The 18,115-nt window shown below is 34.9% G+C and overlaps 1 protein-coding gene across 1 annotated transcript in view; it reads right to left on the bottom strand.

The window, feature by feature from the left end:
* Positions 1-18,115, bottom strand: part of Usp25 (ubiquitin specific peptidase 25) — a 101,151-nt gene that overhangs the window by 66,545 nt on the left and 16,491 nt on the right. The window contains exons 4-5 of the mRNA XM_013031017.1: positions 1,513-1,636; positions 1,193-1,200 (exon numbers count right to left, since the gene is read on the bottom strand). Of these exons, the coding sequence (XP_012886471.1) occupies positions 1,193-1,200; positions 1,513-1,636 (132 nt within the window). The remainder of the gene's footprint in view (positions 1-1,192; positions 1,201-1,512; positions 1,637-18,115) is intronic.

Below are 18,115 nucleotides of genomic sequence, written 5' to 3'. Positions count from 1 at the left end.
CTCAAGTGGTAGAGCGCTAGCCTTGAGCTGAAGAGCTGAGGGACAGCGCCCAGGCCCAGAGTTCAGGCCCCATGACCGGACCCACAAAAAAAAAAAAAAGAAGAAAAAGAAAAAAGAACAAGCAGTTTCTAAAAACAAAATCATTGGTATTAATCTGATCTATCAGACTTGTTCATATTCATATGCTAATATTATTTTCATGTGAATAAAATACAGTTATAAAAATACTTATACCACACTTACATTTTAATTTGTTACATCATATTCACCTAAGTCATCTTAGAACAGATAAGGAAAAACTGCATTCCTCATCACAGTTTAAGTACTATCAATTCTTATTCCAAATAATTATTTATTTCAATGAACTATTCAGGGACAATGGATTTAAAGACACTAAAAGTATCACTTGGAAAAAAAAATGTGCTTTTATTAAACATCTCCCACCACACAGAAATCTCAAACTATTCAGAAAGGAATACATTGATTTTAAGCCAAGGGACAATGGTCTTTAAAAAAAGAAAAAGGTAGTACATTCTGCTACTATGTACCTTTGCAAAAATCTTTAATCTTTTGAAAGCTAATTTCATTTCTTCTCTTTTAAGTTTGCTACTCCCTCCAAATAGCTGTTTAAAAAAGAATAGCTACTACTTAAAATTAAAAGTTCTTTTTAAAAAGCATTGCCTAGCAAAATTTATTATTTATTCTTATTTGGATTAAACTAACTTAAACTAAAAAGTTTTAGTTGTTAAGTTGAAAACCATACTTCCAAACATCATGAAGACCTATATATGTAAACATACTACTATATTACTAGATATGAGGTTGGCAATCTAGAGCCCATAGGACATATCCAGCAAGCTGCTTATCTATGCAAATAAAGATTTCTGGAATACAGTCATGCCAATTATAAAAGCTATGACTGCTACAATATAAGAGTTGAGTGGCTGTGGCAGAAACCATATGATCAACTAAGTCAAAAGTATTTAATAATGGCTATTCACAGCAAAATGTCCTGAACTATACTGTAAATCCATCAAGTTAATTAAGTTTACTGTGCTATAAATTATTAAGTTCATTGATAACAGCATGTTCAAGGGGATTGTAGAAAGAAAAAGAGATAATTAAATACATGAATCAAATTTAGTACTCCATAATGCTATTCCAACAACCTAAAAATCTAAGCTTCAACTACCAACAGACCTGAAATATGAAAAATTTGATTACATAAGACATAAAAACAATATATAGAAGTTGCCATTGATTTACGTAGAACAAAGTACATCTTATTGCCTCTTAAAGTTAAAGCCAATTACTATTTCTTATAAACAGCATCTAGGGACTGGGAATGCGACCTAATGGGAGAATGCTTGCCTAGCATGCATAAAGCCCTGTATTCAGTTCCTCAGTATCACATAAACAAAAAATAAAAGAAACAAAAAGAGAAAAAATTATTTTTAAAAAGTAAGTAAATGAATAGCATCTATATCTGCTTTATACAAATTGTGTTTTTACCTGCTAATGGCTTGTTCCTCATCAGTTATTCCAGTCTCCCTGAATGCCCTGTTTGATTCTGCCAAACTTAAGGCAATTGCTCTCTGAAGATCATCTTTATCATCTCCAGTAAGATCAATCACATCTGCAAAGCAAAACTATCTTTGTCAGAATTCAGTCAAACAAAACGAAAAATAATGCTTATCGTTGAGATTTTATACCCAATAAACCCTTAACAAACAAAGTCAGCACCATTTTTAATGCCCAACTTCTTTTGTTTTTTTTGCCAGTCCTGAGCTCAGGACCTGGGCACTGTCCCTGAGCTTCTTTTGCTCAAAGCTAACACTCTACCACTTGAGCCACAGCAGTACTCTGCCTTTTTCTGTGTTTGTGGTACTGAGAAATCAAACCCAGGGTTTCATGTATGCTAGGAAAGCGCTCTATCACTAAGTCACATTCCCAGCCCCCAAATTTCTTTATAGGATCGAGCTTATATAAAAGAATGCACACTTTTAATGAATTATTTCTGGCAACCTAAGATTTTCTCCTAGAAAATATATGAAAAGAGTAAGAGCATAAGTGATTTTCACTGAATAATCCCTATATTTACAATGAAGTCTCTAAAAAATGTTAAGAAGTAGTAAGAATGCTAAGAATGATTTCTTTGCTAATAAAAACTGAAACAAATAGAATCAAACATGTTTTGCATTTATACTTTCTGAATTTAACCGGATCACAAATTCTCTCCATTCTACCATGTAGACATTGTTTATAAAATTATAATAAACAACTGTGTCTTCAAAAGTTTACATTTCATAAATATACTGACAGTAGATGCATGGTGTTTTCATGTCTGGAAGAATAATATGACAAACTGTCAAAAAATGTTTAGCTCTAATTAAATAAATCATGAAAGGAGAAACTACAGGGCTTTGACTTTCTTTTCTGCATACTTTGTACCATATGTATTATTTGGTAATCATGCATTTCTTTTAAACAAGATTCTCATTTCACGAAAACAACAAACATACAAATAAGTGATCTACTAACAAAGAAAGCCCTTAGTACCGTAAGAATTACTTCTTTTTCTAAAAACTACTTTCAGTACAAGCCACTTTCAGTATAAGCATGGCATTGTTTAATTTTTCAATGTGTACTGGTTTTCATTTTAACACAGAACTGGCAATGAAAAATACTCCTATTATGACTGAAATGACAGGAATCAGTAAGATGAAAAAGAGAAGGAAGTACTGCTGATATCTTGATGTAGCTGGGATTATTTTTATTTGTATTTTTTTATTTCGCTTATTGGTATTTCAATTTTACTTTTTACTCATAAAGAATTTTATGAGAAACAAAAAAAAGTAAATGGTAGGGGTTATCTTCATTTTACCGTATAATTACAAAATTATAAAAATACATACTAAAAGCCATGCCAGTGGTTCACACCTCTAATCCTAGCTAGTCAGGCAGCTAGGTTCTGAGGATAGTGGTTCTGGAATCTATGAGACTCTTTACTCCAATAAACTACAAAAGAAAAGAAAAATCTGCGTGCTGGTGGCTCATGCCTGTAATCCTAACTACAAAGGAGGCTGAGATCTGAGGATCATGGTTCAAAGCCAGCCGGCGCCAGAAAGTCAGTGAGACTCTTATCTCCAACAAACCACCAGAAAAACAAAAGTGGCTCTGTGGCTCAACTGGTACAGTACTCTCCTTGAGCTGAAGAACTCAGAGACAGTGCCCAGGCCCAGAGTTCAAGCCCCATGACCAACAAAAGAAAAGAAAAGAAGAAAAAAGGCTAGAAGTAGAGCTATGGCCTTGTGTAAAAGAAGTTGAAGAACAGCACCCAGGACCTCTGAGTTCAAACCTTAAGACCTCTACAAAAAGAAAAATAAGTAGAAAAATATAATCTAAAACGTGAGAAAAAAATACAAACTCTAATTCTATTGTTGCCTGCACTTTTTTTCTAAGCATGGTAGCTCACAAGAATATTTAAAGCTGGACAACAGTGACTCACACTTACAATCCTAGCTACTTGGAAACCTGAGGTCCAAAAGGTCGCAGTTTAAAGCCCTCAGAGGCAGAAAACTTCACTAGACTCCATCTTCAATTAGCAAAACCCAGACTACAAGCATGTCTCAAGTGACAGAGTCCCAACCCAGCATGTGTGAGGCCAGGAATTCAAACCTTAGTACCAGACATCTCCCTCCCCCCAAAAAATATTTAGAATAGCTGTCCATAAGAAATATTGAGTCTTTTGAATGCCCTTGAACATTAGGCCAAGTCCAAAAGACTCAATCAACAAATATGCAGAACAGCTACACCACACACGAACTGAAATGATAGAATTCCTTACATATGCCAACAGGGCAAACGTTTCATAAATTTGGCTACAAGATCTATATAGCACCAGACTATAGCTGAAGATGAGTTAGGCCACCCAGCTCAGAATAAATAATGAACCTGAACTATAGATAAACAAAAATGAATCATAAACAGTGAGGGGGATCATGGTATTTAGAACTTGGGTAAGTTAATCAAGAGAAGTCATTCTCTCATCTTTCTCATATGCATTTGTCAACTGTAGAAACTGCAAAGATTAGAAAACAAAAACACGATCCATCTTCTGAATTTACTTGCAGCTCAATAAGAAATGTACTCATTACCTTATGTACAGATACAGCATCTTTACAATAAAATAATTTTTTTAAGTTAGTTTACTGTCACCTAGACATACTAACAAGATCAGAAAGGCAAAAATAGGACGAAGCCATTATCCTGCTGCTTCTGGCTGTTTTCTCCCAGCAGAGTTTAATAAATATAAATTGTTCTACAGTTGCCTTCCGGCATCTAATTTCTACTTCAAGGATGTCAGGTGATAAAGGAGAAATGGCAATATGACTTGGTATTCCAATGTCCAGGAAGCATTCAGTTGCAGTTACCTGATCTTGACATTCCATTGAGTAGGCCATAGCTACAGAAAGAAGTACGCTCTTGAACAGATTAGTCCTTGAGGGCTTGGGGCAGAGGGAAAAGCTATCCTGAAATGTCAGTCATACAGTGATATGTAACTCATTTCAGAAAGCAGAGTTGGGGTTCTCTATATCCAGTTCTTCCAGGGGTGTTTGGAGACTCAAATCCTCTATATTAAATGCCTTGAGAATATCTTAAAATATGTATATGTTTTATGACTGATAAAATGCCTAGAGTAGAGGCTCATTGAGAAAGAGCAAAAATCTATACATACCATATAATTTAAGCAAGACAAAAAGTAAAACACAAATCAAGATTTTTTGTTTGCTTTTTTAAAAACAAAACAAAAGGTCTTACTACGTAGCCCAGGCTGGACTTGTACTCATGAACCCCCTCCCTCGACATAAGACAACTGGAGTTCTGACAAATGAAGCACAATGTCTTACAAATAAAAAATGCTACACAGGCTTCAAATTTAACTCTTAAATTCAGTAGTCTTCAAAGTTTACCAAAACATTTTATGGAAGGGGTAAGGAGATCCTCAGGCCAAAAAAAAAAATCATAATAATACTAAATGTTTTTTGTCTTTTTCTACTGTGATTATATTTGTCACAGCGAATGATAATAATAAAAAAAACTAGTATGCCTTGGCACAAATCAAGAGAGCACCAAGATGTGTAGAACGATTTCTTTTTAAATATTTCTACAAGTTTTTCTGAAGAATTATAATGAAGGTAGAAAACGGTAACTGTCTAAAAAATTCACAAAAATGCAATAGCAAATTTTACAAAATCCCATGTGTAACTGTGACAAAATAGACTACATAAAGTATCTCTGGCTATATATGTAAAGTATGTTCTTGCTATAGAAAAATAGTGGTGCAATGTTTGAGTTATAAAGCTAAAGTACAATTTAAACAAACAAACTTGTAACCAGTTACAAACTATGACTATTCAGGAACAACACACATACTTGCCACTAAGGAATACTTATTGAAAATTATTGGAAAACATGGAATTTTCAAGCAAAATCAGAACTTTGACAAACTTTGTTCACACTACGATCTTGATTATCTTCTAAATATCATAAAGCTTTCCAGTGAAAGAAGTGATGAACAAATTTCATTTTAATGCAGTAGACATTTTACACATTCTAAAGGAAATCTTTCCCAAATGCCTATGTAAAATTCCTAAAAAAGGTTTTTCACAAGCACAAGTCACAATTGAAAATTTCCTCTGATAGAAACTTTTGAAGCCAGGCACTGATGGCTAACACCTGAAATCCTAGTTACTCAGGAGTCTGAGCTCTAAAGATTAAGGTTAGAAGTCAGCCTGTGAGACTCATATCTCCAATTATGCACCACAAAAGCCAGAAGCAGATCTGTGGTTCAAGGGGTAGAGTACTAACCTTGAGCAAAGGAGGTCAGGGACAGTTCCGAGTTCATACTCCAGGACTGGCATACATACACACACACACACACACACTCTCTCTCTCTCTCTGTCTCTCTCTCTCTCACACACACACAGTTTTAGGATATAAAGTTTAATTTGGGGGTGGAGGATTGGGTGGAGGGGCAGGAAGAGGATGGGAAGAGATGGGAAGGGGAAACAAAGGAGGAGGCTACAATGCTTGATAAGAAATGTACTCAACTCTGTACATTATTTTCACAATAAAAAAATAAAAGTTTATTTTTAAGAAAGAATAAAAAGTTTATAAAACTTAAAAGACTAGTAGATTATAGGTGAATAAATATTTCTTCCCTTCTTTTCTGAGGGCAAAATTAGATAACCTGGTCTCAGGATTTCTGTATGGCAATACAACCACCATAACAAGATAGGGTGGTAGCTGAGGCTCTCTTTAGACAGAACGATCACCTCCCCATTCTGACATATCCCCTGTCCCCTGTCTAGCCACACACATTCACATTACTTGCTTTGTTCATGCATCACTGTACTTTTCACTGGCATGAAGGAATAAAGCTGCCTGTAGTTAGAATTCATACTTTCTGGCTCCAGCTAACCCATACTGCCCCAGCTTTCTCCAATGTTTAGGGGGTTAAATATTCAGGCACATGTTGGTAATCTGAGCCTGCAACCCCTGATACAGGGGAACAGAAGTTATTAATAGCAGAAAACACTGATGATTGAGATCAGAAACTATCACCCATTAACTCAGAATTGAGAATTTTTCTTTTAAGCAGTAGAAAGGTTTATTAATAATTTCCTCCGTGTTATTTCCATTTGTTCATAAAGCTTTCTTAGGCCAATGATAATCATGTAAAATTAAAACCAATTTACAAGCTAATTTCATATTATTTCAGGATCCTTGTAATTAACAATCAACAAGTCAAATGATATTTTAATACAGTGCTTAAAACTGAATTTCTTCTTCTGGAATTAATGAACTAGTGATTGCAGAAAATACATGACCAATAACAACTTTTACGATGGAAGTTAGTACTTTCTTACAATTACAGGCTTATTTCAGAACATAATAAATATTCTTGCCTGTGTGCCAAGGCAAGACCTTGGTAAAACCATTTTTTCAAAGCAACCTTCCTCTAGTATTATTATGACTACTTAAAAGGCACATGTATGGAAATTCTATAGAGATCTCTGCACACAAAAGTAATTATAAAAATTGACCGTTTAAGTCATAGTACCAATGTTTCTCTGCTAACTCCAAAATAGGGAGTGGTCATCAACTTACCAATAAATTAAACTTTAAATGTATGAAGTCCATAATTCATAATTTACTTTCTCATGAAACTATTGTATTAAGTAAGTGAAATGAAATTTGTACAATAAAAAGATTTTGATTTTGTAAAGGAAAAAAAATGTTCTTCCATTGGTTTTCTTATGTACAGGGAAGCTAAGCCTAGGGAATTTTAAGTAACCAAGACTATACTTACTACTGTTATGATTCTAGGCATGAGAATGAATGGGCAGAAAGGATTCAATATGTTTAGAGAGCTAAAATAAAGCACTGACCAAGAGTTTAAGAAGTATTCTAAGAGTATGTACCAGGGTAACAAACAATTTAAAGAAAAGTTCTGAATACAAAATTTACAGAACTGCAAATTGAACACTTGTTCAAGAAGAATTGTTGTTAAAAAAAGAAAACTCCTAGGACATCAGAAGTATACAGAAGAATGGGACAGATGTTTGAGATCAGATGATCAACACATCAGAAGTAAGAGTACTAACACCCAGCCTTACTCCCTTCCACATCAGATTACATACTCACTGTTTATCTCATAGGCCAATCTTATTTCTGCCTCAAGTCTAGCCTAAGACATACTTCTCTCACAGTGCCAACTTTGCTCTTTTCTTCCCTTTACTCAATTATCTATACAAGAATAGCCTCCTTCAAGAGATAGTTCCTAAACACAGGAACTGTGTCTGCCTAGCTCTAATGTTCTTCACAAATTTCTGATTTCCTGACCTTATTCAATACTGTATTTTGTCTGTGAAAACAAACTCTGTATTTCTTTATGATCTATGAAAGTCTCTAATACATTTTAGTCAATCAACATACCTACGGAATAGAAATAGAAATTAGTGGGTTATCTGAACAGTGATACTAGTTAGCAGACTTGAGTACATGTCCTCATTTTCTAATAGGTGAATATACAAATAAGGTACTATATTAAAAGTAAAAACTTCAAAAACAAGAAGATATAAACAATGTAAATTGTGTTTCTCACCCTATCCTCCAATTCTTCCTTATCCTGACTAACTAATGGGATTCTTTAAGATATTTACATTTGTTCATTCCTGACATTATAGAATTCAGGGTTTTCAAAAGAATATTGTCTGAAAGAACTATCTAGTGTTACCTGCACTCTCCAATATTACAGCTACTAGTATTGAACACTTAAAATACATTTTGGATAGCCTAAGCACCAAATTTCAATAATATTTAACTTTAATGGCCACATTTGACTAGTGGCAATTGCACTGTTCAAAATATAGTTCTGCTTTTAATTGCTGCGAAAGTAAGGAAACAAGTATAATGAATACCAAGGGAGTTATGACAAGAGAATCTTTTCATTACCTAATGAGAGTGCATTTTCAACTTGGATTACTGAGGGGAAAAAAAAAGAATGCAACACTCTACTACAACCTGTAAGTACAAAGGCTCATGGTTTATCATCCTGCCACAATCTTAAAAAAAATCGAGAAGCAAGGATGGAAAATTACTTCAGTCTACATTTTTGAGGTCAACCTGGGCAATATAGCAAGATTGATCTTTACCTTGACTTCCATTTGCAGTACATTTTATTTTCTACCTGAAGTTACTTGCTTAAAAACATTGAGAATAAGAAAAATATCAGATTGAATTAATAAAAACCCATACCAGTTTGACTTAAGTGATTTATCCTCAGTAGGATAACATTAGCATTGTATTCATTTTTAAATCACTCTTAGTCTGGCCAAGAACTGTACCCATAATCAGAATTTCAAGGTTTGTCTCAGTGTGAATAAATCTTTTCAAATAATTCAAGCTGTATGGGGAAAAAAATTCAATGCTTTCAAATTTTGGAACTATCAGTTCTCAATTACCATTTGTTATACCAATTTCTCTATAATTTAAATAAATAACATGGTATTATTTCCTCTGTTAAAATTAACTAGTCAAATCCCTCTTATCTTGATTTGATCCCTCTTATTTTGGCTGCTCAATTGTAGTACATCTGGTGGCCACATACTGCTTTTGTCCTGTTTTAAAGAAGTTCAAAATTATTTAACAATGTTCTTAGCCCATTAATCCATAGTTGTTTGATATTTAATAGATTGTATCTGTTGAACTAGATTGTATCTGTAGCCATTTTAACTGTACAACTACAGGACCCTGGTTGATGCTTGCCTTAAAAAGAGTATTCCAGCATGAAATTGGTGTTACTTTCATACCAAATGAGCAGAACAAGCCAGAGAAACACAAGAAAAATGGCAAGTCCGGGTATCTCAACTCCCACTCATGATATTCAGGTAACAGAACAGTTCATGAATCCAGAGGAGAGTTCCCAAAAAGCTCTACAAACATTACTAGTAAAAAATGGTGAATGAAAAGATTGAAAACCTGCAAAGACTCAGTGTGAGTGTGATAGGGAGCAACACTAGGCTAACCAAAAAGATTAATACAGGAACTTCGTGAGCATGAGGCTAACCAAAAATTAATACAGGAATCTCGTGAGCATGAGGAAACTAATCAAAGATTAATACAGAAATTGTGTGAGCAGGCTGAGACCAGTCAAAGAAAAATACAGGAATTGCATCAGCATGAGGAAGCTAATCAAAGAGTAATGCATGAATTGTGTGAACTGGATGAGAATAGACAAAGATTAATGAAGGCATTCAGGGAATCCATGAACAGACAGTTAAAGGAATCCAGGAAGACCACAAAGGGAATGCTGTAAATGGAGCCTGTAAGAAGGAAAGGGAGTCCAATGAAACCATAACCAATCAACTACGTGATTTGAGAATAAACATTGAACACCAAATTAAGGAAGTAAACAAGTCCATACAAGATCTAAAACAAAGCTCCAACAAAGAATCTAAACCCATCAAAGCTGACCAATTAGAAGGAAAGGAAATAAAGTAGAAAGTCTTGACAGTAGGTTAGACCAAGCAGAAGACTGAATCTCGGGGAATGAAGACAGCTTAGATATTATAGAGAAAAAACATACAACTATCCAAGACAAATCCAAGAAATATGATAGAACTATTCAACCTAATATAAGGATAATGTGTGTAGAGGAGCACCTAGAGACAGAAGTTAATGGCCTAGGAAATTTATTTAACAGTTCTCTGCTACGAAGCAGAGAACTTCCCAAACATGCAAAAAGATAGGCCAATTCAGATACAAGAAGGTTTTAGAATCCCAAATAGACCAGAGCAGAACATGACATCCCACCATCACATTATAATCCACACAGGATCAATTCAGACCAAGGAGAGGATCCTTAAAGCTGTCAAGGAGAAAAGATCAATCACTAGCTATAAAGGGAAACCAATTAGAATAACCTAAGATTTCTCAGCAGAGCCAATTAAAGCAAGAAGAGCCTGGAATGATGTATGCCATGCCCTAAAGACATACAACTGTCAACCAAGAATACTGTACCCAGCTAAACTCTCCTTCATAACGGAATGTCAAATAAAAATCTTCCATAGCAAAGAAAAACTGAAACAAAGTATCTTCACCAAACCAGTCCTACAAAAGATACTTAAAAGGGGCTGGGAAGGAGGCTCAGTGGTAGAGTGCTTTCCTTGAATGCATGAAGGCCTGAGTAAGATTCCTCAACACCACATAAATAGAAAAAGACGGAATTGGTGCTGCGGTTCAAGTGGTTCAAGTGCTAGCTTTGAGCTGAAAAGCTGAGGAACAGTGCCCAGGCCCAGAGTTCATGTCTCACGATTGGCAAAAAAAAAAAAGAAAGAAAGAAAGAAGGAAGGAAAATAAGGAAGGAAGGAAGGAACTTAAAGCTGTACAAATAGAAAAGCCAACAAGACCAAAATAAAGGTCAAGAAACTGCACCAAAACTGAGAATCCAAGAACCACAGGAAGAATCCAAATGTCACAGCCCCCAAAAAGGTGGGTAACATGGCAGGAACTACCAAACATCTCTCAGTCCTAACTCCCAATATCAATGAACTTAACTCGCCAATTAAGCAACACAGACTGTCTAGTTGGATTAAAAAGCAAAATTCTTCTATCCAATTAAGCAACACAGACTGTCTAGTTGGATTAAAAAGCAAAATTCTTCTATCCGCCTTCAAGAGTCACACCTTGCCCATTAAAAACAAACATTCTGAAAGTGAAAGACAGGAATAAAATCTACCAAGCAAATTGCCCCATAAAGAGGCAGGAGTTGCAATCCTAATATCAGATAAAATAGACTTCAAATTAAAATTAGTGACAAGAGATCAAGAAGATCACTACATACTAATTAAGGGATCTCTTTCAAAAGCATTATTACAATTCTAAATATCTACTCACCAAAAAGCAGAGCACCCAAATTTATCCAAGAAACACTAATTTCCCTCATATCTCACATAGATCCAAAGACATAAATTGTTGGGGACTTTAACACACCACTAGCCCCATTAGATAGATCAACTCAGCAAAAACTCAACAGAGAAACTGCAGATCTAAACAATTGCATACATCAACTAGATTTAAGACATATACCGAATGTTTCACCCAGCAGCATCAGAATACACATTCTTCTCAGCAGCACACAGAACATTTTCCAAAATAGAACACATTTTAGGTCACAAAGCGAACGTCCAAATTCAGAAACATTGAAGTTATGCCCTGCATTCTCTCAAACCACAAGGGAATAAAATTAGAACTCAACACTAAAAGCCACCAAAGAAAGTCCTATAACACATAGAGGCTGAACAACACACTGTTGTATCACCAGTGGGTCATGGAACTGATTAGAAAATTCAAATGTTCATGATATTCATGAACACACATATTACTAGTTCCTCTGGGACACAGCAAAGGCAAGGTTTATAGTTTGAGTTCCTACATCAACAAATTGGAGAGATCTGAAACCAACAATTTAATGACACATCTGAACCTCCCTGAAAAAGAGCAGCCAGCTAAACCCCAATCCAGTAGATGGAAAGAAATAATTAAAATTAAATCAGAATTAAATGAATTAGAATAAAAAAAAAACATAGAATCAACAAAACGAAGAGTTGGTTCTTGGACAAAATTAACAAAATTGACAGACTCTTAGCAAATCTTATCAGAAAAAGAAGAGAACACACCCAAATAAAGAAACTCAGAGATGAGAATGGAAACATCACCACAGAAACAACCAAGATTCAGAACATTATAAGGGAATACTTCTCAAACTTTTATGCTAATAAATTTGAGAATCTGGAAGAAATGGACTATTTCCTAGCAAATATCAACATGCCAAAACTAAACCAAGATGAATTGGACCAAATTAACAGACCCATATCAAGCATTGAAATAAACAGTAATAAGAGACCTCCCACCCAACAAAAGCCCATGACCAGATGGATTTACAGCAGAATTCTACAAGCCCTTCAAAGCAGAACACCAATACTCCTTCAACTCTTCAATGAAACTGAAACAGAAAGTTTACTACCAAACTCTTTCTAGGAAGCCATCATAACCCTCATCCCAAAACCAGGCAGGGAATCATCAAAGAAAGAGAACTATAGACCCATGTCTTTGATGAACATCAATGTAAAACTTCTCAACAAAATTTTGGCTAATTGACTTCAACAATTCGTCAAAAAAATCACACACCACGATCAAACAGGATTCATTTCAGGGATGCAAAGCTGGTTCAATATACACAAATCAATTAATATAATTAATCACATCAACAAGAGCAAGGATAAGAACCACATGGTTATCTCAATAGATGCAGAAAAAGCATTTGACAAGATCCAACACCTTTATGAAGAAGGCTTTGGAAAAACTAGGAATTCATGGAACATTCCTCAATACAATAAAGGCTGTATATGAAAAACTTACAGCCAGCATTATAATTAATGGTGAAAAACTAAAGCCATTTCCTCTAAACTCAGGAACAAGACAAGGATGTCCACTCTCTCCACTTCTCTTCAATTTAGTATTAGAATACCTAACTAAAACATAAAGGGGATCCAAACAGGGAAAGATGAAGTAAAACTCTCCCTCTTTGCAGATGACATGATCTTGTATTTAAAGAATCCCATGGACTCCACTCCCAAATTACTTGAGCTGATGAAAAACTTTGGCAAAGTAGCAGGGTATAAAATTAACCCTCAAAAATCAACATATGCCAACTATGAGAAGAGTGCAGCTGAAATCAGGAAAGCAACTCCTTAATAGCCCCACAAAAAATAAAATACCTAAGAATTAACATAGCTAAAGAAGTGAAGGACCTCTAAGATGAAAATTTTAAAAACCTGAAAAAGGAAATCAAAGCAGAACTTAGGAAGTGGAAAAACCTCCTATGCTCCTGGATTAGAAGGTACAACATCATGAAAATGGCAACACTTCCCAAGGCTATCTACAAATTCAATGCAATACTTACCGATATTCCAACCTGATTCTTCAATGAAACAGAAGAAGCAATCCAAAAATTCATATGAAACAATAAAAGACCTTAAGTCTAAAAACAATGCTTAGCAGAAAGAACATTACTGGAGGAATATCAATACCAAATTGCAAACTCTACTACAAAGCTATAGTAAACAAAACAGCTTGGTACTGGCACAAGAACAGACCTCAGGACCAATGGAATAGAATTGAAAACCCAGAAATGAACCCACAGACCTATAGCCACCTCAACTTCACTAAGGGAGCTGAACAACTAGAATGGAAGAAAGACAGTCTCTTTAGTAAATGGTGCTGGCAAAATTGGTTAAACACCTGTAGAAAACTAAAGCTAGATCCTTATAAATCATCCTGCACCAGAATCAACTCCAAATGGATCAAAGACCTTGGATTCAATGTAAACACCCTGAAAACATTACAGGACAGAATAGGAGAATCCCTAGGTCTCCTTGGCACAAGCCAAAATTTTCTTAATAGAGACCCAGAAACACAACAAATCAAAGAAAGGTTAGACAAATGGGATCTCATGAAGCTGCAAAGCTTCTGCATGGCAAAGGACACAGCTAGCAAGATCAATAGAAAGCCCATGGACTGGGAGAACAAGGGTCTCATATCTAAAATATACTTGAAATTCAAAGAATTAAATCCCCCAACAACAAATTCTCAAAGAAACAACTGCCTTATAAATAAATAGCCTAAATACTTAAAGAGAAACTTCTCTGAAGAGGAAGGAAAGATGGCCAATAGACACATGAAGAAATGCTCAACCTCTCTAGCCATAAAAGAAATGCAAATCAAAACAACGTTGAGATTCCACCTCACCCCAGTTAGAATGGCTATCATCAAGAACTTTAATAACAACAGATGCTGGAGGGGATGTGGCCAGAAGAGAACCTTACTGCATTGTTGGTGGGAATGTAAACTTGTTCAACCACTTTGGAAAGCATTATGGAGGTTCCTCAAAAGACTCCACATAGAACTCCCCTATAACCCAGCAATCCCACTTTTGGGCATTTATCCAAATGATCACAAACAAGACCATACTAAAACTACCAGCACAACTATGTTTACTGCAGCATTATTTACCATAGCTAAAATATGGAACCAACCAGCTGTACCTCGGTAGATGAATGGATCAAGAAAATGTGGTGTATGTACACACACACACACACACACACACACACACACACACACACACACACAATGGAATTAGAAAGAATGGCATCACCCCATTTGTTAGGAAATGGAAAGACTTGGAAAAAATTATACTAAGTGATGTTAGCCAGGCCCAAAGAAACATAGGTCCCATGGTTTCCCTTATTTGCAATAAATAGTGTATGTCTGGGACAAGCAGAAAAGGTCAAAAGCTATGCACATATGACCAGATAAAATGATGTTAAGGGAAATGAACACAAGATAGGGACACAAGTGGTTTTTTTCTTTCTTGCTATTGTTTCTAACATATTTATAATGTAGCTTGTGATTTTTTTTGTTGCTTTGTATGGTCCTTCCCCCATGGGGGGTAGGGAAGAGGGAGGTAGGGGGAGTGTAGTTGTGGAGGTGGGAGGGAAGGGATGGTAGGGAAAAAAAAATGGAGGAGGCAACAATGCTTGACAGGAAATGTACCCATTACCTTGTTTATGTAACTGTAACCCCTCTGTACACTGTTTTTTTACAATAAAATGATTTAACAGTCATGATACAAAAAATATTGCCACTAGACTTCACAGTGGGCAAAAAGTCTTATCCAATTATGGCCTCATGGCTGTGATTTTATGTTCCAGGAAACAAAAACCTCACAGAATCTCTCCTCCATTAAGTAGTTATGATACTCAATATCTTGCCTTGTATCCTACCACATTTTCATTTGTATTTTTGTTGTTGTTGGTTGTGGGGCTTGAACTCTGGGTCTGCACACTATCCAGAGCACTTCAGCTCAAGGCTAGAGCTCTACCACTTTGAGCCACAGCACCACTTTCCATTTTCTGCTGGTTAATTAGAGTATAAGAGACTCACTAATGTTCTTGCCTGTAGTAGCTCTGAACTGCACACAATCCTCAGATCTCAGCCTTCTAAGTAGCTAGGATTACAGGCCTGAGCTGGTGCCCAGCTCATTGGTAATTTTGGCTGTAAAATTCTAATATAATTTAAACCCCAATTTAAGCTAGGGCCAGGAGTCATTCATCTGAAAAATCCAATATTCAAGTAATTAAAGTTGCCTCGAATTTTGGCTAATGATTTGAACCTTTCTCTGAGAATCCGGCATACTACTACAGTTCAAAATGTTACCGAAATAAAGACACCAGGTACTCTACTTCTAAATTCCTTATTATTCAAACTACAAACTTCCCTTGACACACTTCCTTTTTCTCTCAGAATCAAGTGGCTTTAAAAAAAGACTGAAAAAAGCACATGGTTGTTCTATTATTGAAAAGGTAATTACTTCTTTAATATTAAATAAAGACTCACAAATACAAGTGCTCTTTAACTCAGGTGTCATAACTCATTCTCTCCAATACATCAGAATATACATGAGAAAAAATTTCCCAATCAGCTAGAAATATTTACTTGCAAACTCCATTTTTTCACAAACTATTAATTTATTCACAAACTATTATTTTTCTAATTACCCTAAGAAATGTGTTTTATCCCTTCTAAAAGATCCACTGAGTTATAAATTGTTATATTTCAACTTATTATCAACAAGGATGCTCTATATTTTCAATTTCGAAAAACAGATGTTTTCATCACTACTGAAACCAACAAATAACCTATTTATAGTTGGCATGACTATTTACTCTTTACTCTTCAGTTGCAGAAAATTTTTTAAATGCCAAAGTAAAATATGGCCATGTTTGAAAAAATTAGGTAAGAGTAGGATAAATTTTCAACTAGCAATATAGTTCAAATAAGAAAATAGAAAATATTCTCAGAATCTGTAATGATCCCTTGAGAAATTCCCATAATTCTAGCATTGTCACTCCACATTCCTTCAGCACACAAACAGTTTTTCCAGCAGAGGCCTGCACTTAAACAAGTATCCTTTCATAATATTTCCTATCTTTCCATCCCACATGCAAAGTTTACTACTCCTTTCAAGAACTAAAAATATACCAGAAAAAACCTTTCACTTCTCAACAATAACTGCATAGTAAAAAGAGTATTTTTCAGCATCCATTGATGTGCTGTTTTCTATTTTAAACAATCTAACCCTACTATAACACAGTTTACTGAATAAAAATTATTTCCTAAGGATAACTATGCTTCTTAAAATTTTACAAAACATGGTATTAATATATTAAATGGAAAGGTTATTGTTATTCCATCAGTTATTTTGGCCCAGTTTGACACTAATACTACAATTATACAACCACCATATCAACTTGCTACAAGTTTGCTTCTCAATATCTCAAACCAACTTAATGCGTATTTCGTCCCAGTAATCATTCCTGTAAGAAAGATGACACATTTTATAGATCAAAAGAACACCGTGATAGTAAACAATTTATTCAAAATGCCAGTTGATAAGTTGAAATACAAAGAGAAACATCATTTATCTTTTAAGTGAAAAAATAAAATTACATAATATTTTGTTCAGGACACAGAATAAAATTGTTAGCAAGTGAAACACATGATTTCCACCAATTAGGTAGCCTCCCCTAACATAGCTATTCAATTTTTTTCTTACCCTCCATGACAGTTTTCACTATTCTTAATCAAGTCTGGAAGTAGTATTAACACTTGATTTAAGACAATGTTCCAGTTTTACACAGCAAATAAGCTATTTTCTCTTCTTTCTGACAGTCTCATAATTTTAATTTTCTCTATAATACATTTATATGCTATTCATGTCAAAGTATATCATCTCCATTAAGTGCTCTCAAGTATATAAGTCTTTTTATAATTAGAACATCAACCAGTATTCATTTCCTTGACTTAATTCCACTTTAACCAGAAGTCTTTAACCATAACTCTTCAATTAAAATCACTTGTTTTATTACCTAACTAAATTTCTGCCCCACCTCTATAGGTCAGAACCTTGGAAGAAATGAGATCTCATTCTCAAACTACTTCTCAAACTAATTCTTCCTATATTTATACCACTTTTCTTCTTTCTGCAGTAAATCTAGAAACAAACTTCTCAATCTCATTTCCTTTCATAAGTCTTCAAACAGATAGGCTGTAGGTATTGCCAAAAATAATTCGACAAATATTTTTTCCAATACCAGCAAATAATTTCAAAATAACAGAACTTGTTAGAAATATGGTCTATATACTGAAAAACACTTGGTCCTACCTTCCAAGAGACCAAGAAAAATGTTTTCTAGCAACCAATTCCTGCAATAACCCTTTTAAGACCAGATAAATTAGACTAGAGAGGATTCCTGACAGAAGAAAAAACAAGTATAAAATGAAATGATACTGAGTTGTGTGGGGAACATCTAACCATTCTCTACTGCCATGACAGTGTAAACTGACATAGAAAACCAGATAGAAATGAGGCTGGAGATATATCTAGAGCAAGTCACAGTTGGTCCTAATAGACATAAGCACCTGCATC

The sequence above is a fragment of the Dipodomys ordii genome, unplaced genomic scaffold, assembly GCF_000151885.1.
Source record: "Dipodomys ordii isolate 6190 unplaced genomic scaffold, Dord_2.0 Scaffold136, whole genome shotgun sequence".
Taxonomy (NCBI): domain Eukaryota; kingdom Metazoa; phylum Chordata; class Mammalia; order Rodentia; family Heteromyidae; genus Dipodomys; species Dipodomys ordii.
This window is presented reverse-complemented; position numbering and strand designations above follow the sequence as displayed.